The sequence below is a fragment of the Scyliorhinus canicula genome, chromosome 30 (genome assembly GCF_902713615.1).
Source record: "Scyliorhinus canicula chromosome 30, sScyCan1.1, whole genome shotgun sequence".
NCBI lineage: Eukaryota > Metazoa > Chordata > Chondrichthyes > Carcharhiniformes > Scyliorhinidae > Scyliorhinus > Scyliorhinus canicula.
In genome coordinates, this window is record NC_052175.1 from 14,814,525 (window position 1) to 14,839,505 (window position 24,981).

Consider the following 24,981-nt stretch of genomic DNA (forward strand, 5'->3'; position numbering starts at 1 on the left):
CAGTTCCTCCCTCACACCCTGATCTTGTTACAGTTCTTCACTCACACCCCGACCTTGTTACAGTTGTATAAATGGGGGTTGTTGTTGTCAGGCGCTGTATAAATGGGAGTTGTTGTTGTCAGGCGCTGTATAAATGGGGGTTGTTGTTGTCAGGCGCTGTATAAATGGGGGTTGTTGTTGTCAGGCGCTGTATAAATGGGGGTTGTTGTTGTCAGGCGCTGTATAAATGGGGGTTGTTGTTGTCAGGCGCTGTATAAATGGGGGTTGTTGTTGTCAGGCGCTGTATAAACGGGGGTTGTTGTTGTCAGGCGCTGTATAAATGGGAGTTGGTGTCAGGCGCTGTATAAATGGGAGTTGGTGTCAGGAGCTGTATAAATGGGAGTTGTCAGGCGCTGTATAAATGGGGGTTGTTATTGTCAGGCGCTGTATAAATGGGAGTTGTTGTTGTCAGGCACTGTATAAATGGGAGTTGTCAGGCGCTGTATAAATGGGGGTTGTTGTCAGGCGCTGTATAAATGGGGGTTGTTGTTGTCAGGCGCTGTATAAATGGGGGTTGTTGTTGTCAGGCGCTGGATAAATGGGGTTGTTGTCAGGCGCTGTATAAATGGGGTTGTTGTTGTCAGGCGCTGTATAAATGGGGGTTGTTGTCAGGCGCTGTATAAATGGGAGTTGTTGTTGTCAGGCGCTGTATAAATGGGAGTTGTTGTCAGGCGCTGTATAAATGGGGGTTGTTGTTGTCAGGCGCTGTATAAATGGGAGTTGTTGTCAGGCGCTGTATAAATGGGGGTTGTTGTTGTCAGGCGCTGTATAAATGGGAGTTGTTGTTGTCAGGCGCTGTATAAATGGGGAGTTGTGTTGTCAGGCGCTGTATAAATGGGGGTTGTTGTCAGGCGCTGTATAAATGGGGTTGTTGTTGTCAGGCGCTGTATAAATGGGGGTTGTTGTTGTCAGGCGCTGTATAAATGGGGGTTGTTGTTGTCAGGCGCTGTATAAATGGGGGTTGTTGTTGTCAGGCGCTGTATAAATGGGGGTTGTTGTTGTCAGGCGCTGTATAAATGGGGGTTGTTGTCAGCGCTGTATAAATGGGGGTTGTTGTCAGGCGCTGTATAAATGGGGTGTTGTTGTCAGGCGCTGTATAAATGGGGTTGTTGTTGTCAGGCGCTGTATAAATGGGAGGTTGTTGTCAGGCGCTGTATAAATGGGAGTTGTTGTTGTCAGGCGCTGTATAAATGGGTGTTGTTGTCAGGCGCTGTATAAATGGGGTTGTTGTTGTCAGGCGCTGAATAAATGGGGGTTGTTGTTGTCAGGCGCTGTATAAATGGGAGTTGTTGTTGTCAGGCGCTGTATAAATGGGGGTTGTTGTTGTCAGGCGCTGTATAAATGGGGGTTGTTGTCAGGCGCTGTATAAATGGGAGTTGTTGTTGTCAGGCGCTGTATAAATGGGAGTTGTTGTTGTCAGGCGCTGTATAAATGGGTGTTGTTGTTGTCAGGCGCTGTATAAATGGGAGTTTTTGTTATCAGGCGCTGTATAAATGGGGGTTGTTGTTGTCAGGCGCTGTATAAATGGGAGTTGTTGTTGTCAGGCGCTGTATAAATGGGGGTTGTTGTTGTCAGGCGCTGTATAAATGGGGGTTGTTGTTGTCAGGCGCTGTATAAATGGGGGTTGTTGTTGTCAGGCGCTGTATAAATGGGGGTTGTTGTTGTCAGGCGCTGTATAAATGGGAGTTGTTGTCAGGCGCTGTATAAATGGGGTTGTTGTCAGGCGCTGTATAAATGGGAGTTGTTGTTGTCAGGCGCTGTATAAATGGGAGTTGTTGTTGTCAGGCGCTGTATAAATGGGGGTTGTTGTTGTCAGGCGCTGGATAAATGGGGGTTGTTGTCAGGCGCTGTATAAATGGGGGTTGTTGTTGTCAGGCGCTGTATAAATGGGGGTTGTTGTCAGGCGCTGTATAAATGGGAGTTGTTGTTGTCAGGCGCTGTTTCAATGGGGGTTGTTGTTGTCAGGCGCTGTATAAATGGGAGTTGTTGTCAGGCGCTGTATAAATGGGGGTTGTTGTTGTCAGGCGCTGTATAAATGGGAGTTGTTGTTGTCAGGCGCTGTATAAATGGGAGTTGTTGTTGTCAGGCGCTGTATAAATGGGGGTTGTTGTCAGGCGCTGTATAAATGGGGGTTGTTGTCAGGCGCTGTATAAATGGGGGTTGTTGTCAGGCGCTGTATAAATGGGGGTTGTTGTTGTCAGGCGCTGTATAAATGGGAGTTGTTGTTGTCAGGCGCTGTATAAATGGGGTTGTTGTTGTCAGGCGCTGTATAAATGGGAGTTGTTGTTGTCAGGCGCTGTATAAATGGGAGTTGTTGTTGTCAGGCGCTGTATAAATGGGGGTGTTGTTGTCAGGCGCCTGTATAAATGGGAGTTGTTGTTGTCAGGCGCTGTATAAATGGGAGTTGTTGTTGTCAGGCGCTGTATAAATGGGGGTTGTTGTTGTCAGGCGCTGTATAAATGGGAGGTTGTTGTTGTCAGGCGCTGTATAAATGGGGGTTGTTGTTGTCAGGCGCTGTATAAATGGGGGGTTGTTGTTGTCAGGCGCTGTATAAATGGGAGGTTTGTTGTCAGGCGCTGTATTAATGGGGTGGTTGTTGTCAGGCGCTGTATAAATGGGGGCTGTTGTTGTCAGGCGCTGTATAAATGGGGGGGTTGTTGTTGTCAGGCGCTGTATAAATGGGAGTTGTTGTTGTCAGGCGCTGTATAATGGGGGTTGTTGTCAGGCGCTGTATAAATGGGAGTTGTTGTTGTCAGGCGCTGTATAAATGGGAGTTGTTGTTGTCAGGCGCTGTATAAATGGGGGTTGTTGTTGTCAGGCGCTGTATAAATGGGAGTTGTTGTTGTCAGGCGCTGTATAAATGGGAGTTGTTGTTGTCAGGCGCTGTATAAATGGGGGTTGTTGTCAGGCGCTGTATAAATGGGGGTTGTTGTTGTCAGGCGCTGTATAAATGGGGGTTGTTGTCAGGCGCTGTATAAATGGGGGTTGTTGTCAGGCGCTGTATAAATGGGGGTTGTTGTTGTCAGGCGCTGTATAAATGGGGGTTGTTGTTGTCAGGCGCTGTATAAATGGGGGTTGTTGTTGTCAGGCGCTGTATAAATGGGGGTTGTTGTCAGGCGCTGTATAAATGGGGTTGTTGTTGTCAGGCGCTGTATAAATGGGGTGTTGTTGTCAGGCGCTGTATAAATGGGAGTTGTTGTTGTCAGGCGCTGTATAAATGGGAGTTGTTGTTGTCAGGCGCTGTATAAATGGGAGTTGTTGTCAGGCGCTGTATAAATGGGGGTTGTTGTTGTCAGGCGCTGTATAAATGGGGGTTGTTGTTGTCAGGCGCTGTATAAATGGGGGTTGTTGTTGTCAGGCGCTGTATAAATGGGGGTTGCTGTCAGGCGCTGTATAAATGGGAGTTGTTGTTGTCAGGCGCTATATAAATGGGAGTTGTTGTTGTCAGGCGCTGTATAAATGGGGAGTTGTTGTTGTCAGGCGCTGTATAAATGGGAGTTGTTGTTGTCAGGCGCTGTATAAATGGGAGTTGTTGTTGTCAGGCGCTGTATAAATGGGGTTGTTGTTGTCAGGCGCTGTATAAATGGAGGTTGCTGTCAGGCACTGTATAAATGGGAGTTGTTGTTGTCAGGCGCTGTATAAATGGGGTTGTTGTTGTCAGGCGCTGTATAAATGGAGGTTGCTGTCAGGCACTGTATAAATGGGGGTTGTTGTTGTCAGGCGCTGTATAAATGGGAGTTGTTGTTGTCAGGCGCTGTATAAATGGGGGTTATTGTCAGGCGCTGTATAAATGGGGGTTGTTGTTGTCAGGCGCTGTATAAATGGGGGTTGTTGTTGTCAGGCGCTGTATAAATGGGAGTTGTTGTTGTCAGGCGCTGTATAAATGGGAGTTGTTGTCAGGCGCTGTATAAATGGAGTTGTTGTTGTCAGGCGCTGTATAAATGCGAGTTGTTGTTGTCAGGCGCTGTATAAATGGGGGTTGTTGTTGCCAGGCGCTGTATAAATGGGAGTTGTTGTTGTCAGGCGCTGTATAAATGGGGGTTGTTGTTGTCAGGCGCTGTATAAATGGGGTTGTTGTCAGGCGCTGTATAAATGGGAGTTGTTGTCAGGCGCTGTATAAATGGGGGTTGTTGTTGTCAGGCGCTGTATAAATGGGGGTTGTTGTCAGGCGCTGTATAAATGGGAGTTGTTGTCAGGCGCTGTATAAATGGGGGCTGTTGTCAGGCGCTGTATAAATGGGTGTTATTGTTGTCAGGCGCTATATAAATGGGAGTTGATGTTGTCAGGCTCTGTATAAATGGGGGTTGTTGTTGTCAGGCGCTGTATAAATGTGGGTTGTTGTTGTCAGGCGCTGTATAAATGGGGTTGTTGTTGTCAGGCGCTGTATAAATGGGAGTTGTTGTTGTCAGGCGCTGTATAAATGGGGTTGTTGTTGTCAAAGGCGCTGTATAAATGGGGGTTGTTGTTGTCAGGCGCTGTATAAATGGGGTTGTTGTCAGGCGCTGTATAAATGGGGTTGTTGTCAGGCGCTGTATAAATGGGGGTTGTTATTGTCAGGCGCTGTATAAATGGGAGTTGTTGTTGTCAGGCGCTGTATAAATGGGGGTTGTTGTTGTCAGGCGCTGTATAAATGGGGGTTGTTGTTGTCAGGCGCTGTATAAATGGGGTTGTTGTTGTCAGGCGCTGTATAAATGGGGTTGTTGTTGTCAGGCGCTGTATAAATGGGGTTGTTGTTGTCAGGCGCTGTATAAATGGGGGTTGTTGTCAGGCGCTGTATAAATGGGGGTTGTTGTCAGGCGCTGTATAAATGGGAGTTGTTGTTGTCAGGCGCTGTATAAATGGGGGTTGTTGTCAGGCGCTGTATAAATGGGAGTTGTTGTCAGGCGCTGTATAAATGGGAGTTGTTGTTGTCAGGCGCTGTATAAATGGGGATTGTTGTCAGGCGCTGTATAAATGGGAGTTGTTGTTGTCAGGCGCTGTATAAATGGGAGTTGTTGTTGTCAGGCGCTGTATAAATGGGGGTTGTTGTTGTCAGGCGCTGTATAAATGGGGTTGTTGTTGTCAGGCGCTGTATAAATGGGAGTTGTTGTTGTCAGGCGCTGTATAAATGGGAGTTGTTGTTGTCAGGCGCTGTATAAATGGGAGTTGTTGTCAGGCGCTGTATAAATGGGGGTTGTTGTTGTCAGGCGCTGTATAAATGGGGTGTTGTTGTCAGGCGCTGTATAAATGGGGGTTGTTGTTGTCAGGCGCTGTATAAATGGGGTTGTTGTTGTCAGGCGCTGTATAAATGGGGTTGTTGTTGTCAGGCGCTGTATAAATGGGAGTTGTTGTTGTCAGGCGCTGTATAAATGGGGTTGTTGTTGTCAGGCGCTGTATAAATGGGAGTTGTTGTTGTCAGGCGCTGTATAAATGGGGGTTGTTGTTGTCAGGCGCTGTATAAATGGGAGTTGTTGTTGTCAGGCGCTGTATAAATGGGGGTTGTTGTTGTCAGGCGCTGTATAAATGGGGGTTGTTGTTGTCAGGCGCTGTATAAATGGGGGTTGTTGTCAGGCGCTGTATAAATGGGGGTTGTTGTTGTCAGGCGCTGTATAAATGGGGTTGTTGTTGTCAGGCGCTGTATAAATGGGGGTTGTTGTCAGGCGCTGTATAAATGGGGGTTGTTGTTGTCAGGCGCTGTATAAATGGGGGTTGTTGTTGTCAGGCGCTGTATAAATGGGCTTTGTTGTTGTCAGGCGCTGTATAAATGGGGTGTTGTTGTCAGGCGCTGTATAAATGGGGGTTGTTGTTGTCAGGCGCTGTATAAATGGGGTTGTTGTTGTCAGGCGCTGTATAAATGGGGTTGTTGTTGTCAGGCGCTGTATAAATGGGAGTTGTTGTTGTCAGGCGCTGTATAAATGGGGTTGTTGTTGTCAGGCGCTGTATAAATGGGAGTTGTTGTTGTCAGGCGCTGTATAAATGGGGTTGTTGTTGTCAGGCGCTGTATAAATGGGGGTTGTTGTTGTCAGGCGCTGTATAAATGGGGGTTGTTGTCAGGCGCTGTATAAATGGGAGTTGTTGTCAGGCGCTGTATAAATGGGGTTGTTGTTGTCAGGCGCTGTATAAATGGGGGTTGTTATTGTCAGGCGCTGTATAAATGGGAGTTGTTGTTGTCAGGCGCTGTATAAATGGGGGTTGTTGTTGTCAGGCGCTGTATAAATGGGAGTTGTTGTGTCAGGCGCTGTATAAATGGGGGTGTTGTTGTCAGGCGCTGTATAAATGGGAGTTGTTGTTGTCAGGCGCTGTATAAATGGGGAGTTGTTGTTGTCAGGCGCTATATTAATGGGAGTTGATGTCAGGTGCTGTATAAATGGGGTTGTTGTTGTCAGGCGCTGTATAAATGGGGGTTGTTGTTGTCAGGCGCTATATTAATGGGAGTTGTTGTTGTCAGGCGCTATATTAATGGGAGTTGTTGTTGTCAGGCGCTGTATAAATGGGGGCTGTTGTTGTCAGGCGCTGTATAAATGGGAGTTGTTGTTGTCAGGCGCTATATTAATGGGAGTTGATGTCAGGTGCTGTATAAATGGGGGTTGTTGTTGTCAGGCGCTATATTAATGGGAGTTGATGTTGTCAGGCGCTGTATAAATGGGAGTTGATGTTGTCAGGCGCTATATTAATGGGAGTTGATGTCAGGCGCTGTACAAATGGGGGTTGTTGTTGTCAGGCGCTGTATAAATGGGAGTTGATGTTGTCAGGCGCTGTATAAATGGGAGTTGATGTTGTCAGGCGCTGTATAAATGGGAGTTGATGTTGTCAGGCGCTATATTAATGGGAGTTGATGTCAGGCGCTGTATAAATGGGGGTTGTTGTTGTCAGGCGCTGTATAAATGGGGGTTGTTGTTGTCAGGCGCTGTATAAATGGGAGTTGTTGTTGTCAGGCGCTGTATAAATGGGGGTTGTTGTTGTCAGGCGCTGTATAAATGGAGGTTGTTGTTGTCAGGCGCTGTATAAATGGGGTTGTTGTTGTCAGGCGCTGTATAAATGGGAGTTGTTGTTGTCAGGCGCTGTATAAATGGGCAGCACGGTGGCACAGTGGGTTAGCCCTGCTGCCTCATGGCGCTGAGATCCCAGGTTCGCTCCCGGCCCCGGGTCACTGTCCGTGTGGAGTTTGCACATTCTCCCCCGTGTCTGCATGGGTTTCCCCCCCACAGCCCAAAGATGTGCCGGGTAGGCGGAGTGGCCACGCTAAATTGCCCCTTAATTGGAAAAAATGAATTGGGTACTCTAAATTTATTTTAAAAAGAAGAAAAAAAAGAAAAGGGGAGAGTGGGGAAGGGAACGGTGACATCTGGGAGCAAAGAAGGAAAACTGCAGAATTCGGAAGGAAGTGAGTCGTCAATCGGTGCTGGGGGCGGGGAGGGGGAATGAGCAGTCCCAGCTTATCACACCCAAATGCCATTGAAATCCTGATTTTAATCAATCAAGACATTTTCATTAAACTGTCTCGGACTGCCCACTAGACCTGGATCATCCCACCTCTGGCACGGGAAGCCAGCACAGCAGCTGGATAATCCTCGCCTCCCCTCCGCTTTCCGTGTGGACTCTCCCTGTAGGATGGGGTGTGTGGTTGTCAGGAGGAATCAGTGACTGTGGTACCCAGATTCCCTGATCCTGCATCTCCGAGCAAGCTGTGTACCCTGCATCCAGCCCTGACTGTGTCACCCCCCCCACCATCCTCCTCCACCACCACCACCACCTCTCAACAATCAGGTAAACAACCTCTTAGCAATGCATCATCTGCCTTTGCATTTATTTGAAAAGAAAAACGCAATGATTTTCCTTTGGTGGAGTATCAGAAGGAGTTATTTCCAAAATCTCTTTTGCCTGTCTGTCAATGTGGCCATTTTGTCCTCAGCATCCTTCAACGATTTCTTTCCTTCCCTGGGCTTTACATTGCGTGGAGGGGCTTATTCTAACAGCCCTTGGTTACTGGGATTCGCTGCAAAAAGATGTGACGGCGGCTGTGTGGTTTTGAGCAGCTGTGATGTGGAGGGATGTTTGGAATGGGATTGATGAAGTGAACTGCTAATTTGACCTTGCCAACCCTGATAATTGTCACCGTGGTATCCGGAACACAGTCAATCCCGGAGGATTTGCACAGCAAGAGGTGAACGATTTGCCCGGTTAGGGTGCCTGGTATTTGAAATATGTAATTAGGTTGTGTAGTGCAGAGGATTGTCGGACGTGCTCTGTTTCCAGGGCCGGACACCGGTGGCTTCTGGAACACTTGAGCAATTATTTTGGTTCCTCGATCTGTTTAATTTTAGGGACGGTTTGAGATTTAGAGGCTGTGACAGAGGTCGCCAGGGTCCGGGCTCATGCCGAAGAGACGCACGACACGCTGCAAATTGTGCTGTTGTTTTTGTGTGTGCTAATTTGGCGGTTTGTCTCGATGATCAAACTGCCTGGGGCGATGGAATTGAAGGCGGGTAGGCAAGCGAGAGATCTTCGGGTACAGCCAGCACAGTGGCCCCTCGATGCCAGCTGTACCTGGGCTGCCGTCTCTGTCATGCCAGCCAAGCGAATTGCCCCCAGGCACTCCGTGGACTCGGAGGCTGCTGAGCATAATGCGACATTACGGTGTGACTGAAATCCTGGGCAGCAAGGAGGGATACAGCGGGGACAGATGGAGTGGAGGGTGGAGGGAGGGGGGAGAAATGGGGAACGTGGAGGGAATGTAAGGGGAGCAAAGAAAGATGCTGGAGGGGAAAGAATTGAAAGATGGTAGGAGAGAGAAAGAAATGTACAAGGAAGAGATGGAGAGAGAGAGAGAGAGAGAGACAGAAATGTACAAGGAAGAGATGGAGAGAGAGCGAGAGAGAGACAGAAATGTACAAGGAAGAGATGGAGGGAGAGAGAGACAGACAGAAATGTACAAGGAGGAGATGGAGAGAGAGAGAGAGAGAGAGACAAAAATGTACAAGGAAGAGATGGAGAGAGAGCGAGAGAGAGGCAGAAATGTACAAGGAAGAGATGGAGAGAGAGAGAGAGAGACAGAAATGTACAAGGAAGAGATGGAGGGAGAGAGAGAGAGACAGAAATGTACAAGGAGGAGATGGAGGGAGAGAGAGACAGAAATGTACAAGGAGGAGATGGAGGGAGAGAGAGAGAGAGACAGAAATGTACAAGGAAGAGATGGAGAGAGAGAGAGAGAGAGAGACAGAAATGTACAAGGAAGAGATGGAGAGAGAGCGAGAGAGAGACAGAAATGTACAAGGAAGAGATGGAGGGAGAGAGAGACAGAAATGTACAAGGAGGAGATGGAGAGAGAGAGAGAGAGAGAGACAAAAATGTACAAGGAAGAGATGGAGAGAGAGCGAGAGAGAGGCAGAAATGTACAAGGAAGAGATGGAGAGAGAGAGAGAGAGACAGAAATGTACAAGGAAGAGATGGAGGGAGAGAGAGAGAGACAGAAATGTACAAGGAGGAGATGGAGGGAGAGAGAGACAGAAATGTACAAGGAGGAGATGGAGGGAGAGAGAGAGAGAGACAGAAATGTACAAGGAGGAGATGGAGGGGGAGAGAGAGAGACAGACAGAAATGTACAAGGAGGAGATGGAGGGGGAGAGAGAGAGAGACAGAAATGTACAAGGAGGTGATGGAGGGAGAGAGAGACAGAAATGTACAAGGAGGAGATGGAGGGAGAGAGAGAGACAGAAATGTACAAGGAGGAGATGGAGGGAGAGAGAGAGAGAGACAGAAATGTACAAGGAGGAGATGGAGGGAGAGAGAGACAGAAATGTACAAGGAGGAGATGGAGGGAGAGATAGAGAGAGAGACAGAAATGTACAAGGAGGAGATGGAGGGAGAGAGAGAGAGAGAGACAGAAATGTACAAGGAGGAGATGGAGGGAGAGAGAGAGAGAGAGAGAGACAGAAATGGAAAAGGTCGACAGAAGGATGGAGACAGGAAGAGAAAGAAATGAAAAAATATGCATTGGGGGGGTGAACGAAGAAGTGAAACAGGGTTCAAGGAAAGAGGCCTGGGACAGGGAGAAAGAGAAAGAGAGGGATAGGACTGGGAGAGAGAAAGAGAAAGAGAGGGATGGGACAGGGAGAGAGAGAGAGAGATGAGACCGGGGGAGAGAGAGAGAGATGAGACCGGGGGAGAGAGAGAGAGATGAGACCGGGAGAGAGAGAAAGAGAGAGATGGAAAATGGATGGATAGAAGGTTTAGGAGGAGAGATTTCACACAGATCTGAAATCATGGTGAATTCTTCAGGACTCGCCTATCGCCCTTTAGCTCCAATCCCTGTTGACGCAGAGGAATCCCTAATGGTTACTCTCGAGCCAGGACTGAGAAATCTGATCTTTGGAAACCATTTCTGGCTTTGATGTGCCTCCAATAATGGATTGGTGAGACACAGAGGGTTGTGAGTCAGTACGTTCTCATTCAAAACCGACTCCATTTCCCTCCGCAAATCAATCAGGTCGGTCAGATTATCAATACTTTAATTCTATCCATCCCCCCTTCCCAGTCCCCATAGATTGACAGCACTGACTTGCACAATGGTACAGATTTCCTGGACATCAATAACTTACATTTGGAATCTAATCGTGCTGTCGGGTTGGTTTAAGTATAGAATAACAGATATGCCAGAGAGAGTCACAGACGTCCAAGAGGGTTCCAATACTGGGTGAGGTTATCATAAAATCCCCACCTACTTAACCTTGCCCAGGATATCGGGAGTGAGTTACAGATTGGAATCTAATCGAGGGGTTCAGGGAGGTTTATATATAGAATAACAGATACCCGGGAGTGAGTTACAGATTGGAATCTAATCGAGGGGTTCAGGGAGGTTTATATATAGAATAACAGATACCCGGGAGTGAGTTACAGACTGGAATCTAATCGAGGGGTTCAGGGTGGTTTATATATAGAATAACAGATACCCGGGAGTGAGTTACAGACTGGAATCTAATCGAGGGGTTCAGGGAGGTTTATATATAGAATAACAGATACCCGGGAGTGAGTTACAGATTGGAATCTAATCGAGGGGGTCAGAGTGGTTTATATATAGAATAACAGATACCCGGGAGTGAGTTACAGACTGGAATCTAATCGAGGGGTTCAGGGTGGTTTATATATAGAATAACAGATACCCGGGAGTGAGTTACAGACTGGAATCTAATAGAGGGATTCGGGGTGGTTTATATATAGAATAACAGATACCCGGGAGTGAGTTACAGACTGGAATCTAATCGAGGGGTTCAGGGTGGTTTATATATAGAATAACAGATACCCGGGAATGAGTTACAGACTGGAATCTAATCGAGGGGTTCGGGGTGGTTTATATATAGAATAACAGATACCCGGGAGTGAGTTACAGACTGGAATCTAATCGAGGGGTTCGGGGTGGTTTATATATAGAATAACAGATACCCGGGAGTGAGTTACAGACTGGAATCGAATCGAGGGGTTCGGGGTGGTTTATATATAGAATAACAGATACCCGGGAGTGAGTTACAGACTGGAATCTAATCGAGGGGTTCGGGGTGGTTTATAAATAGAATAACAGATACCCGGGAGTGAGTTACAGACTGGAATCTAATCGAGGGGTTCGGGGTGGTTTATATACAGAATAACAGATACCTGTGAGTGAGTTACAAACTGGAATCGAATCGAGGGGTTCACGGTGGTTTATATATAGAATAACAGATACCCGGGAGTGAGTTACAGACTGGAATCTAATTGAGGGGTTCGGGGTGGTTTATATATAGAATAACAGATACCCGGGAGTGAGTTACAGACTGGAATCTAATCGAGGGGTTCGGGATGGTTTATATATAGAATAACAGATACCCGGGAGTGAGTTACAGACTGGAATCTAATCGAGGGGCTCAGGGTGGTTTATATATAGAATAACAGATACCCGGGATTGAGTTACAGACTGGAATCTAATCGAGGGGTTCGGGATGGTTTATATATAGAAGAACAGATACCCGGGAGTGAGTTACAGACTGGAATCTAATCGAGGGGGTCAGGGCGGTTTATATATAGAATAACAGATACCCGGGAGTGAGTTACAGACTGGAATCTAACCGAGGGGTTCAGGGTGGTTTATATATAGAATAACAGATACCCGGGATTGAGTTACAGACTGGAATCTAATCAAGGGGTTCGGGATGGTGTATATATAGAATAACAGATACCCGGGAGTGAGTTACAGACTGGAATCTAATCGAGGGGTTCAGGGTGGTTTATATATAGAATAACAGATACCTGGGAGTGAGTTACAGACTGGAACCTAATCGAGGGGTTCGGGGTGGTTTATATATAGAATAACAGATACCCGGGAGTGAGTTACAGACTGGAATCTAATCGAGGTGTTCAGGATGGTTTATATATAGAATAACAGATACCCGGGAGTGAGTTACAGACTGGAATCTAATCGAGGGATTCGGGGTGGTTTATATATAGAATAACAGATACACGGGAGTGAGTTACAGACTGGAATCTAATCGAGGGGTTCGGGGTGGTTTATATATAGAATAACAGATACCCGGGAGTGAGTTACAGACTGGAATCTAATCGAGGGGTTCGGGGTGGTTTATATATAGAATAACAGATACCCGGGAGTGAGTTACAGACTGGAATCTAATTGAGGGGTTCGGGGTGGTTTATATATAGAATAACAGATACCCGGGAGTGAGTTACAGACTGGAATCTAATCGAGGGGGTCAGGGCGGTTTATATATAGAATAACAGATACCCGGGAGTGAGTTACAGACTGGAATCTAACCGAGGGGTTCAGGGTGGTTTATATATAGAATAACAGATACCTGGGAGTGAGTTACAGACTGGAACCTAATCGAGGGGTTCGGGGTGGTTTATATATAGAATAACAGATACCCGGGAGTGAGTTACAGACTGGAATCTAATCGAGGGGTTCAGGATGGTTTATATATAGAATAACAGATACCCGGGAGTGAGTTACAGACTGGAATCTAATCGAGGGGGTCAGGGTGGTTTATATATAGAATAACAGATACCCGGGAGTGAGTTACAGACTGGAATCTAATCGAGGGGTTCGGGGTGGTTTATATATAGAATAACAGATACCCGGGAGTGAGTTACAGACTGGAATCTAATCGAGGGGTTCGGGGTGGTTTATATATAGAAAAACAGACACCCGGGAGTGAGTTACAGACTGGAATCTAATCGTGGGGTTCAAAGTGGTTTATATTCAGAATAACAGATACCCGGGAGTGAGTTACAGACTGGAATCTAATCGAGGGGTTCGGGGTGGTTTATATATAGAATAACAGATACCCGGGAGTGAGTTACAGACTGGAATCTAATCGAGGGGTTCGGGGTGGTTCATATATAGAATAACAGATACCTGGGTGTGAGTTACAAGCTCCTTATCATGGTGTTTGTGTTGTTTACATGTGGACCAACAGATACCTGGAAGAGTTTCAGGTTGGAATTTTGTTGGGGCTGGCGAATGAGGGGAGCAGTGGCAGTTGTCTGTCGAATTACCGAAAGCCACTGTTCTCATGATCTCTGCACATGTTTGTGTTGTGGGAAATCCACGCAGACACGGGGAGAATGTGCAAACTCCACACGGACAGTGACCCGGGGCTGGGATCGAACCCGGGACCTCGGCGCCGTGAGGCAGCAGTGCTAACCAGTGCCTGACCCTGCCACCCAGTGAGCTGGGACAGCCAGCATGGTTTTGTTGAGGGAAGATCGTGTCTTATTAACTTAATTCCCTTTTTTCAGGGAGTACCAAGGAGGATTTGCTTGTCTGACCAGTCTGACAAATGCCTTGCTGTAAGCCAGGTCGACAAAATCCACCTCGCTCCCCTCATCAATCCATAAGACCACAAGACATAGGAGCAGAATTAGGCCACTCGGCCCATCGAGTCTGCTCCGCCATTCAATCATGGCTGATATTTTTCTCATCCCCATTCTCCTGCCTTCTCCCCATAACCCCTGACCCCCTTATTAATCAAGAACCTCTCTATCTCTGTCTGATGGTCTTTAAGAAATGGAATTCGTTCCGGAAAAGTGTGAGGTGATGCATTTGGAGAGGAGAAACAAAGCAAGGAAACACGGAATAATCGGAAAGATATTAATAATAATAATAATAATAATAATAATCGTTATTGTCACAAGTACGCTTACATTAACACTGCACTGAAGTCACTGTGAAAAGGAGGGTTGAGGAAGTGGGAGAGCTTAAGATCAGAAGAAAGGGCAGCACGGTGACGCAGTGGTTAGCATTGCTGCCTCACGGCGCCGAGGACCCGGGTTCGAATCCCGGCCCTGGGTCACTGTCCGTGTGGAGTTTGCACATTCTCCCCGTGTCTGCGTGGGTTTCGCCCCCACAACCCAAAAGATGTGCAGGTTAGGTGGATTGGCCACGCTAAATCGCCCCTTAATTGGAAAAAATAATTGGGTACTCTAAATTTAAAAAAAAAAGATCAGAAGAAACAGGAAGAAGAATCAGCCATTCAGCCCTCCGAGTCTGTTCCGCTATTTAATAAGATGTAACACTAATCAAGTCCACTTTCCTGTCTTCTCTCTGTAATCTTTACTTCCCCTACTATTTTTTAAAATTTAGAGTACCCAATTCACTTTTTCCAATGAAGGGGCAATTTAGCGTGGCCAATCCACCTACCCCGCACATCTTTGGGTTGTGGGGGTGAGACCCACGCAGACACGGGGAGAATGTGCAAACTCCACACGGACAGTGACCCAGAGCCGGGATCGAACCTGGGACCTTGGCGCCGTGAGGCAGCAGGGCTAACCACTGCGCCACCGTGCTGCCCTTTCCTTCCCCAGCTGATTAAGAACCTATCGACCTCGGCCTTCAAGGTCTCGGCCTCCACAGCTTTCCTGGCGTAGAGAATTCCAATGATTCCCCACTTTTTGAGAGAAGAAATTCTTCCTCAAATCGGTCATAAATGAGCTCCCCTTATTCTGCGTCAATGCCCTCTGGTCCGACACTCTCCTACCCATATCACCTCTTACTCATCCGAACTCCAAGGGGTACAGACCCAACCTCTTTAATCTTTCTCATACAGCAGTCCCTCCAGACCCGGGATCATCCGAGTAAATCTCCTCCGTACTGCCTCCAAGGCTGATATAGCGAAAGAGAAAATGCTGGAAAATCTCAGCAGGTCTGGCAGCATCTGTCGGGAGAGAAAAGAGCCAACGTTTCGAGTCCGATGGCTCTTTATCAAAGCTCAATGACAATATATCTCTCCTTACGAAAACTGTACGCAGGTTTCTAAATGTGGCTTCGCCGGTACCTTGTACAGTTGCAGCAACACCTCTTTACTTTTATAAATAGCCAACTTTCCATTTTCTTTCCCTATTATCTTCTGTACCTCTGCGGTCGTTTCCTGGGTTTCATGAACAAGGACTGCCCCCCAAGTCCATCTGTGCTCCAGCTTTCTGCCGGTTCTCTCCGTTTAAATAATAATCCGCCATTCTTTTTTCCAAAATGTACAATCTCACATCTTCCCACATCGAATTCCATTGGCTAACTTTCTACCCACTCACTTATCCTGTCAACATCTCTCTGTGAACTATTGACACCCTCCTCAAAACATGCCTCCCCTCCCACCTTTGTATCATGCGCAAGCTTAGCCACAATACACTCTGTTCCTTCCTCCAAATCATTAAGCTATATGCGAAGAGCTGTGGTCCCAGCACTGACCGCTGTGGACTCCGCTGGTTACCCCCGTCCAACCTGAGAAAGATCCCACTATCGCTCAAATGCCTATTGAAAATCCAAATATTCAACATCGACTGGTTCTCCTGTATCTGCTGTGTGTGTGGAGTCTGCACGTTCTCCCCGTGTCTGCGTGGGTTTCCTCCGGGTGCTCCGGTTTCCTCCCACAGTCCAAAGATGTGCAGCTTAGGTGGATTGGCCGTGATAAATTGCCCCCTTAGTGTCCAAAAAGGTGAGGTGGGGTTAATGGTTTATGGGGATAGGGTGGGGGCGTGGGCTAAGGTAGGCTGCTCTTTCATAGGGTCGGTGCAGGCTCAGTGGGCCGAATGGCTTCCTTCTTCACCGCAGGGACTCTATGATTCTTAACAATACTCTTCAAAGAACTCTAGTAAATTTGTCAGGCACGATTTCCCCTTCATGAACCCATGCTGACTCTGCTTGATCAGATTATAACTTTCCAAATATATTAATCTCCTCTTAATAATCAATTCTGATATGTTTTCATTGCTGAAGCCAGACCAAGCTGCCTGTAGTTTCCCCGCAATCTGCCACCGTCCCTTTTTATTTTTCGCGAGCTTGCCCTCATTGTTGATTGATGGGACCATCAATTCACGCCACACGTGGTTAGAAGTGAACAGTGGGGCAGCACGGTGGCGCAGTGGTTAGCATTGCTGCCTCACGGCGCCGAGGTCCCAGGTTCAATCCCGGCTCTGGGTCACTGTCCATGTGGAGTTTGCACATTCTCCCCGTGTTTGCGTGGGTTTCGCCCCCACAACCCAAAGATGTGCAGGGTAGGTGGATTGGCCATGCTAAATTGCCCCTTAATTGGAAAAAATGAATTGGGTACTCTAAATTAAAAAAAAAAAGAAGTGAACAGTGGTTTTAATCGTCTTACAACAGAGCCTGCCTGTGACAAGATGAACTCCAGATGCACTGGCAGGCAGGCTCTCAGCATCAACCTTTATACTTCCGGTTAGGGGGAGGAGCCGTGGGTGGAGCCCAGTACAAACTCCCGTACACTCCCAGTGCAGCTCCCCCTAGTGGCAGAGCAGCGTAACTGCTCCTGTGCCGAGCTTAAAGAGACATAGTACAACCTGTGTAATACAGTGTGAATTACGCTACTGTGATTCACCACATTGATTTTCTGCTTTCTGATCGTAGTTTTAGTTCATCTTTGCTGCATTCCGAATCTATCCCACTCCTCTGGCCTGCCGCTAACCTTTGCCCATCTTCTATGTTTCTGCTTTCAACTTAATACCCTTCTTAACTTCCTTGGTTATCCATGGGAGATTCTTCCTCCCCTTTAGAGTATTTCCTGCTGATTGGGACATTTAATTTGCTGGGAGTGATGAATTACCTCCCCAAATGTCTGCCACTGGACACATGTACCTGTTGGACTTTAGCTTCGTGTTGTAAGACTTCTTACTGTGCCCACCCCAGTCCAACGCTGGCATCTCCACATCACTGTCCATGATGCTGGTGATGGTGGCAGAGTGGGTTAGCACTGCTGCCTCACAGTGCTTGGGAGCGGGGTTTGAATCCAGCCTTGGGTCACTGTCTGTGCGGAGTCTGCACGTTCTCCCCGTGTCTGTGTGGGTTTCCTCCGGGTGCTCCGGTTTCCTCCCACAGTCTAAGGATGTGCCGGTTAGGTGGATTGGCCATGATCCATGCGCTGGGTTATGGGGATAGGGCGGAGGAGTGGGCCAGGGTAGGGTGCTCTTTTGGAGGGTCGACGCAGACTCGATGGGCCGATTCCTACACTGAAAGAAGATATTGTTTCAAATCAGGATAGATGTGTGCTTGGAGGGGAGATTGCCAATGTGGTGGGGTTCCCATGCATCTGCTGCCCTTGGCCTAGGTGGTAGGGGTCGTGAACTATAAGGCTATGTTGAAGGAGCCTTGGTGAGCTGCTACAGTGCATCTTGGGCGGGATTCTGTGATCCTGAGGCTAAGCGTTGACGCCGTCGTAAACGCCGTCGCGTTTCTCGACGGCGTCAACATGGTCTCAGGAGCAGAAATTCAGTCCCCTACAGGGGGCCAGCATGGCATTGGAGCGACTCACGCCCCTCCAGCTCTGATCCCCGACGGGTCTGCGCAGTGGGACAGGCGCGATTGCCACGCATGCGCAGTGGCTCCCTTCTCCGCGCCGGCCCCGACGCAATATGGTGTAGGGCTACAGGGGCCGGTACGGAACAAAAGACCCGATAATGTCACTGAATGTCAAGGGGACATAGATAGGGTGGGATTACCCACTCTCGTGTGACAGGAAGTTAGAAATGCAAGCGATCTTCACACCGTGCTTCCTGTAAGAACTCCATTCCATTCTTTTTCCATCTACTCTGTTAAGATGGAACCTTCCACGTCAGCATTTCTTTTTCTGCATTTGAGGATTTTTGCCCAGCATGATTGACAGGGCCCTTCAGTATGTGCAATCCATTTCACATACCCCTGCTCTCGCCCGCCTCCATGAATCATGATAGGGGTCTCCCTTGCCCGAACCAACCTTGGCATTCCGGAGACCATCCTCTGCTTTTTTGCCCATCTTCAGCGTGATTCGACCTCCAAACACACTTCACAGCACCAAGGTCCCAGGTTCGATTCCCAGCTTGGGTCACTGTCTGTGCGGAGTCTGCACGTTCTCCCCGTGTCTGTGTGGGTTTCCTCCGGGTGCTCCGGTTTCCTTCCACAGTCCAAAGATGTGCAGGTTAGGTGGATTGGCCATGATAAATTGCCCTTAATGACCAAAAAAGGTTAGGGAGGGGTTATTGGGTTACGGGGGTAGGGTGGAAGTGAGGGCTTAAGTGGGTCGGTGCAGACTCGATGGGCCGAATGGCCTCCTTCTGCACTGTCTGTTCCATGTCCTATCTCTCGCAGCCCCTCTCATGGTCTCTTTCCGCCCCTTGCGGCCTCTCGTTCTCCCCCCCTTTGCGGTCTATTCTCCCCCCTTCGCTGTTTTACCCCCGCTCTCCCCCTCCCGGCCCCTTCTCCATTTATCTCTGCCCCACCTCTGTACCTGTCACTACCCAGAAATGTCTCCACCGGGAGAGTGGTGAGCCTGTGCAATTCGCCAGCAAAGAAGGTTCGCTGAGGCCCAAACATTGCATGTTTTTCAAGAAGCATGGGGCAGCTTGTGGTGCGGTGGTTAGCACTGGCACTGCGGCGCCAAAGATCCGGATTCGAATCCTGGCCCCGGGTCACTGTCCGTGTGGAGTTTGCACATTCTCCCCGTGTCTGCGTGGGTCTCGCCCCCACAACCCCACAAGATGTGCAGGGTAGGTGGATTGGCCGCGCTAAATTGCCCCTTAATTGGCAAAAATGAATTCACAAGGATAGGGGACGCTCTCGCTGTGACTGGTCCTCCAGGATAGGGGGCGCTGTGACTGGATCAGGGGGCGCTGTGACTGGTCCTCCAGGATAGGGGGCGCTGTGACTGGGTCAGGGGGCGCTGTGACTGGTCCTCCAGGATAGGGGGCGCTGTGACTGGGTCAGGGGGCGCTGTGACTGGTCCTCCAGGATAGGGGGCGCTGTGACTGGATCAGGGGGCGCTGTGACTGGTCCTCCAGGAGAGGGGGCGCTGTGACTGGGTCAGGGGGCGCTGTGACTGGTCCTCCAGGAGAGGGGGCGCTGTGACTGGGTCAGGGGGCGCTGTGACTGGTCCTCCAGGAGAGGGGGCGCTGTGACTGGGTCAGGGGGCGCTGTGACTGGTCCTCCAGGAGAGGGGGCGCTGTGACTGGATCAGGGGGGCGCTGTGACTGGTCCTCCAGGATAGGGGGTGCTGTGACTGGGTCAGGGGGCGCTGTGACTGGTCCTCCAGGATAGGGGGCGCTGTGACTGGATCAGGGGGCGCTGTGACTGTTCCTCCAGGAGAGGGGGCACTATGACTGGGTCAGGGGGCGCTGTGACTGGTCCTCCAGGATAGGGGGCGCTGTGACTGGGTCAGGGGCGCTGTGACTGGTCCTCCAGGAGAGGGGGCGCTGTGACTGGATCAGGGGATGCTGTGACTGGTCCTCCAGGAGAGGGGGCGCTGTGACTGGTCCTCCAGGATAGGGGGCGCTGTGACTGGGTCAGGGGGCGCTGTGACTGGTCCTCCAGGAGAGGGGGCGCTGTGACTGGGTTAGGGGGCGCTGTGACTGGTCCTCCAGGAGAGGGGGCGCAGTGACTGGGTCAGGGGGCGCTGTGACTGGTCCTCCAGGAGAGGGGGCGCTGTGACTGGGTCAGGGGCGCTGTGACTGGTCCTCCAGGAGAGGGGGCGCTGTGACTGGGTCAGGGGCGCTGTGACTGGTCCTCCAGGAGAGGGGGCGCTGTGACTGGATCAGGGGATGCTGTGACTGGTCCTCCAGGAGAGGGGGCGCTGTGACTGGTCCTCCAGGAGAGGGGGCGCTGTGACTGGGTCAGGGGCGCTGTGACTGGTCCTCCAGGAGAGGGGACGCTGTGACTGGGTCAGGGGACGCTGTGACTGGGTCAGGGGGCGCAGTGACTGGTCCTCCAGGAGAGGGGGCGCTGTGACTGGGTCAGGGGGCGCTGTGACTGGTCCTCCAGGAGAGGGGGCGCTGTGACTGGGTCAGGGGGCGCTGTGACTGGTCCTCCAGGAGAGGGGGCGCTGTGACTGGGTCAGGGGGCGCTGTGACTGGTCCTCCAGGAGAGGGGGCGCTGTGACTGGGTCAGGGGGCGCTGTGACTGGTCCTCCAGGAGAGGGGGCGCTGTGACTGGGTCAGGGGGCGCTGTGACTGGTCCTCCAGGAGAGGGGGCGCTGTGACTGGGTCAGGGGGCGCTGTGACTGGTCCTCCAGGAGAGGGGGCGCTGTGACTGGGTCAGGGGGCGCTGTGACTGGTCCTCCAGGATAGGGGGCGCTGTGACTGGGTCGGGGGCGCTGTGACTGGTCCTCCAGGAGAGGGGGCGCTGTGACTGGGTCAGGGGGCGCAGTGACTGGGTCTTTATTTGGAAATAAAGAATTGGGTACTCTAAATTTATTTTTTTAAATGTTTGCAAGAAGCAGTTAGATATAGCGCTTGGGGCTAAAGCGATCAAAGGAAATGCGGGGAAAGCGGGAACAGGATGATCATAATGACTGGAGCAGGCTCGAAGGGCCGAATGGCCTCTTCCTGCTCCTATTTCTGCTGTCTGTAATCTCCCTCCCTGCCTCTGGTCCGAATACAAAAAGCAAGGAGGTCAATGATGAACGGGTTCAGTCTTAATTGAAGCTTTTTTCCAATTCTGGGGCGGCATTCTCCCCTACCCGGCGTGACGGGGGGTCCCGGAGTAGGGGAGTGGCACCAACCACTCAGGGGTCGCCCCTCCCCAAAGGTGGGGAATTCTCCGCACCTTTGGGGGCCAGCCCCGCGCCGGAGCGGTTTGCACCAGAAGACTGGCGCAAACACCCGGCGCCCCCGGCAGCGGGGCTGGCCGAAAGGCTTTCACCGGTCGGCGCATGCGCGATGTGGGGTTCCCTTTCGCCTCCACCATGGCGGAGGCCGTGGCGGTTGCGGAGGAACATAGTGCACCCAGGGCACTGGCCCGGCCCCTGATCGGGGGGCCCCGATCGCGGGCCAGGCCACCATGGGGGCACCCCCCCGGGGTCTGATCACCCCCCCAGGACCCCGGGGCCCGCTCACGCCGCTGATCCCGCCGTTCCAGAGGTGGTTTAAACCTTGGCGGCGGGAGAGGCCTCCCAGCGGCGGGACTTCGGCCCATCTGGGCCGGAGAATCACCGCAGGGGCCTCTCCGATCGGCGGGGCGAGATTCCTGCCCCCGCCACTTCCCAGATGGCGGAGAATCTCTGCCACGGCCGGGGGCGGGATTTTAGGCGCCCCCAGGCGATTCTCCGACCCTGCTGGGGGTCGGAGAATTTCGCCCCAGGAATCTGCATTTTAGGAATAATGTGAAGATTCGAGAGAGCACGGAAAGGTTTTACGAGAATGTCTCCAGTTTGAGGGATAGAGGGATGGATCGGAGTACCTTGTAAAAGGGAGGGTTAAGAGGAGATTTGATGAAGGTGCTCAAAACCATGAGGGGTTTGGACAGAGCAGAGAAGGAGAGACGGCAATTGAAGACAAAACAGCTAAGGGGTGACATGAAGCTGCTTTGTAATGCAGCGAGTGGTTGGGGTGTGGAATGCACTGTGCCGTGGAAGAAATTTAATCCTGCTTTCAAAACGGAATTGGATAAGCGCCTGAACAAAGAGAATTCGGACGGTGTCATGTGAGAGTACCTTTAAGAAATGACTGTTTATAAATGGGTGTGCATATTAGTATCTGTAGTGAGAGTACCTTCAAGAAATGGGTGTTTACTCCTGCAGTGATGTCAGAGTGGGTGGAGCTGGGCTGTCTGTCAGCTTTTTACTTTCGTTTTTGAGCAGGCTGCAGGGTGCGTTTTAGTTTCGGTTTCAGAGCTGGATAGCTGCAGTCACAGCCGGAAAGTGTATGAATCTCTCTCTGTAATCTGAAGACTGTAAATCAACCCTGGTGATTTAAAACTAATAACAGTAGTGACTTTAACAGATGTGTTTCTGGTTTCTTTTGTCTGGATGTTGTTTGGGAAGTTATTAAGGATTACTGAGTGTTGTATTCTTCGGGAGTTGTATTTGAATTGATGGTTGCTAAGGTTCACTGTATGTTTTAAAAAGGTTAACTTTAGTTCATTGAATAAACATTGTTTTGCTTTAAAAAATACTTTTCCATTTCTGCTGTACCACACCTGTAGAGTGGGCCGTGTGCTCCCCATACCGCAATCTAGTAAACGCTGTGGGTCAGGTGAACTCCATGGTACACTTTGGGGTTCTCTAAACCCTGGCTCATAACAATGGCAACAGGGCAATGGCAGGGGAGGGGGGGAGAGAGAGCGCTAGCTGAGTTGTTCTTGCCGAGAGTCAGGACAGATATGAAAGGCGGACTGGTTGCTCCTGCTCTGTAACTGATCCTCTCTCCCTGTCCTCTTGTGGGACTGACATGACGGAACGGCAGAGGCAATCACCTCGCTCTACCACCCGGCTCACAGGAAGGAGGTGGCACAAGTTCCAGGCGTTCTGGCGAAACTCGCATATTGTCCCTAACTCACTCTAATGCTGTGAATTTGGAACTACCGGAGGAGTTCCATCTTTCGACAAATGTTTGTGAATCATTCCACTCCTCACTATTCTCGGACTGAGTTCTGGGTGATAGAACTGATTGTAGGGACCTGGATGGGAGGCAGCCTTGTCACTACGAGTCCAGTTATCTTTTTTTAAATAAATTTAGAGTACCCAATTCACTTTTTCCAATTAAGGGGCAACTCAGCGATGCCAATCCACCTACCCTGCACATCTTTGGGTTGTGGGGGCGAAACCCACGCAGACACGGGGAGGCTGGTTTAGCTCACTGAGCTAAATCTCTGGCTTTTAAAGCAGACCAAGCAGGCCAGCAGCACGGTTCGATTCCCGTACCAGCCTCCCCGAACAGGCGCCGGAATGTGGCGACTAGGGGCTTTTCACAGTAACTTCATTGAAGCCTACTCGTGACAATAAGCGATTTTCATTTCATTTTCATGTGCAAACTCCACAAGGACAGTGACCCTGGGCCGGGATTCGAACCCGGGACCTCGGCGGCGTGAGGTTGCAGTGCTAACCCACTGTGCCACCGTGCCGCCCCTGCCTCCTTTAGTTAAGCAGCTCGGCGCACAATCTGTTCTAACGCTGTACTGCTTTCACTGTGAACTAATGAAAGTGACTGACTGCTTTTTCTCTTTCAGGCTCTGTTGATCCAGCAATTGAGCTGCTCCTGTCTGCGGGAATGATTGGGAAGATTGCAAAGTCGCCACCCTGCTCCACCTCCTAACACACTGCCAGCAGCTATCCCCCTTTTCTCCATCTGATCCTCACCCGTGCTCCGTCAGACCCGCTTGATTCCCGCTCAATCTCTGGACTCGGTTCCCAGCAGCTCCCCCACTTTCACTTCCCTCCCGAAATCCCCGCTCGCTCTCCCTGCTCCCTCCCCTATCTGATTCCTGCTGAAGCTGAGCGCCCGTGTCCAAACCTCCGGATTTTCCTCCTGGATGTGATACACAGTTGATCTGCCTGACACCCTCCACCCCGCCCGCCCCCCCCCCCCACCCCGAACCAAGTTGCCATGGACGACAGCTTGAAGGACCGGACCGCTTTCATCAGAGGGGCCAAGGATATTGCCAAGGAGGTGAAGCGGCAGGCAGCCAAGAAGGTGGGCAAGGGTACGGACCGGCTGCAGGACGAGTACAGCCGCCGTTCCTACACGCGATTCCAGGAGGAGGACGACGACGACGACTACCAGCCGCAACACAGCTACACGCGTGGAAACGACGAGGAGGGCGGCTCCAGCGATGCTACCGAGGGCCATGACGAGGAGGACGAGATATACGAGGGGGAGTATCAGGGCATCCCCCATGCCAACAAGATGGTGGATGAGCACATGGCAAGCACACAGCCCATGGTGGATGAGTTTAGAGACTACGAGGATATGGAAGGCGAACGGGAGAAGGAAAAGGAGCAGCTGGCTCAGCAATATGAGCTGATCCTGCAGGAATGTGGTCACGGCCGCTTCCAGTGGACACTCTATTTTGTCCTGGGCCTGGCTCTCATGGCGGACGGGGTCGAGGTCTTTGTGGTGGGGTTCGTGCTGCCCAGTGCTGAGAAGGACATGTGCCTATCTGACTCCAACAAGGGCATGCTCGGTGAGTGTGGGGAACATTCAACTCCTGGACCATTGGGATTGAAGCTTCAGAGCTGTGTTGGGCTCCAGGCCCTGCCCCACTCAGTGAGCCCAGGTGCCAGGCCCAGACGCCGCCCCACACACTGCCCCAACCCATGCGCTGCCCTGGGTCCTGCACTGCGCATCTCCCTTGCCCCGCTGTGTGCACAGGTGGCAGAGGATTGGAGGTGGCAAATGTGATACCTTCAATTAAGAAATGTCAGGTCATTTCTCATAACTAACAACGTCAATGGTGGGTAAAGTGCTCTGCCCCAGGCCCTACCTGCTGTGTGTGTGTGTGTGTGAGGCCCTCGGCTATGCCCCCATTCTGTGCACGGCGCCTTTCTCCTTCTCTGGGATTCTCGCTGCTCCCCCCGGCGTTATTTGAAAACCATTCCCGTTCACACTGACGCAGAAGTCCAAACTCTGAGCTCCAGGTTATTCTGAGAGGGAATTCAACACTGCAATGCTGATTGAGGCTGCTTGGGTGCTCAAGGTGTTTTAGAGGCTGTTACTGACGCAGTTTGC

The 24,981-nt window shown here is 50.4% G+C and overlaps 1 protein-coding gene across 3 annotated transcripts in view; it reads left to right on the forward strand.

Annotated features, from left to right (window-relative positions):
- The first annotated feature begins 7,546 nt into the window (after positions 1-7,546).
- LOC119958634 (synaptic vesicle glycoprotein 2A-like) overlaps positions 7,547-24,981 on the forward strand; it is a 38,982-nt gene continuing 21,547 nt past the window's right edge. Inside the window, exons 1-2 of one of the 3 annotated variants that reach the window (XM_038787164.1) lie at positions 7,547-7,785; positions 23,483-24,436. In XM_038787164.1, coding sequence (XP_038643092.1) covers positions 23,860-24,436 — 577 coding nt within the window. In that variant the 5' untranslated portion in view covers positions 7,547-7,785; positions 23,483-23,859. Of the gene's footprint in view, positions 7,786-8,004; positions 8,183-23,482; positions 24,437-24,981 lie in introns of those variants that run through there. The other 2 variants (XM_038787165.1, XM_038787166.1) reach the window with 2 other exon arrangements.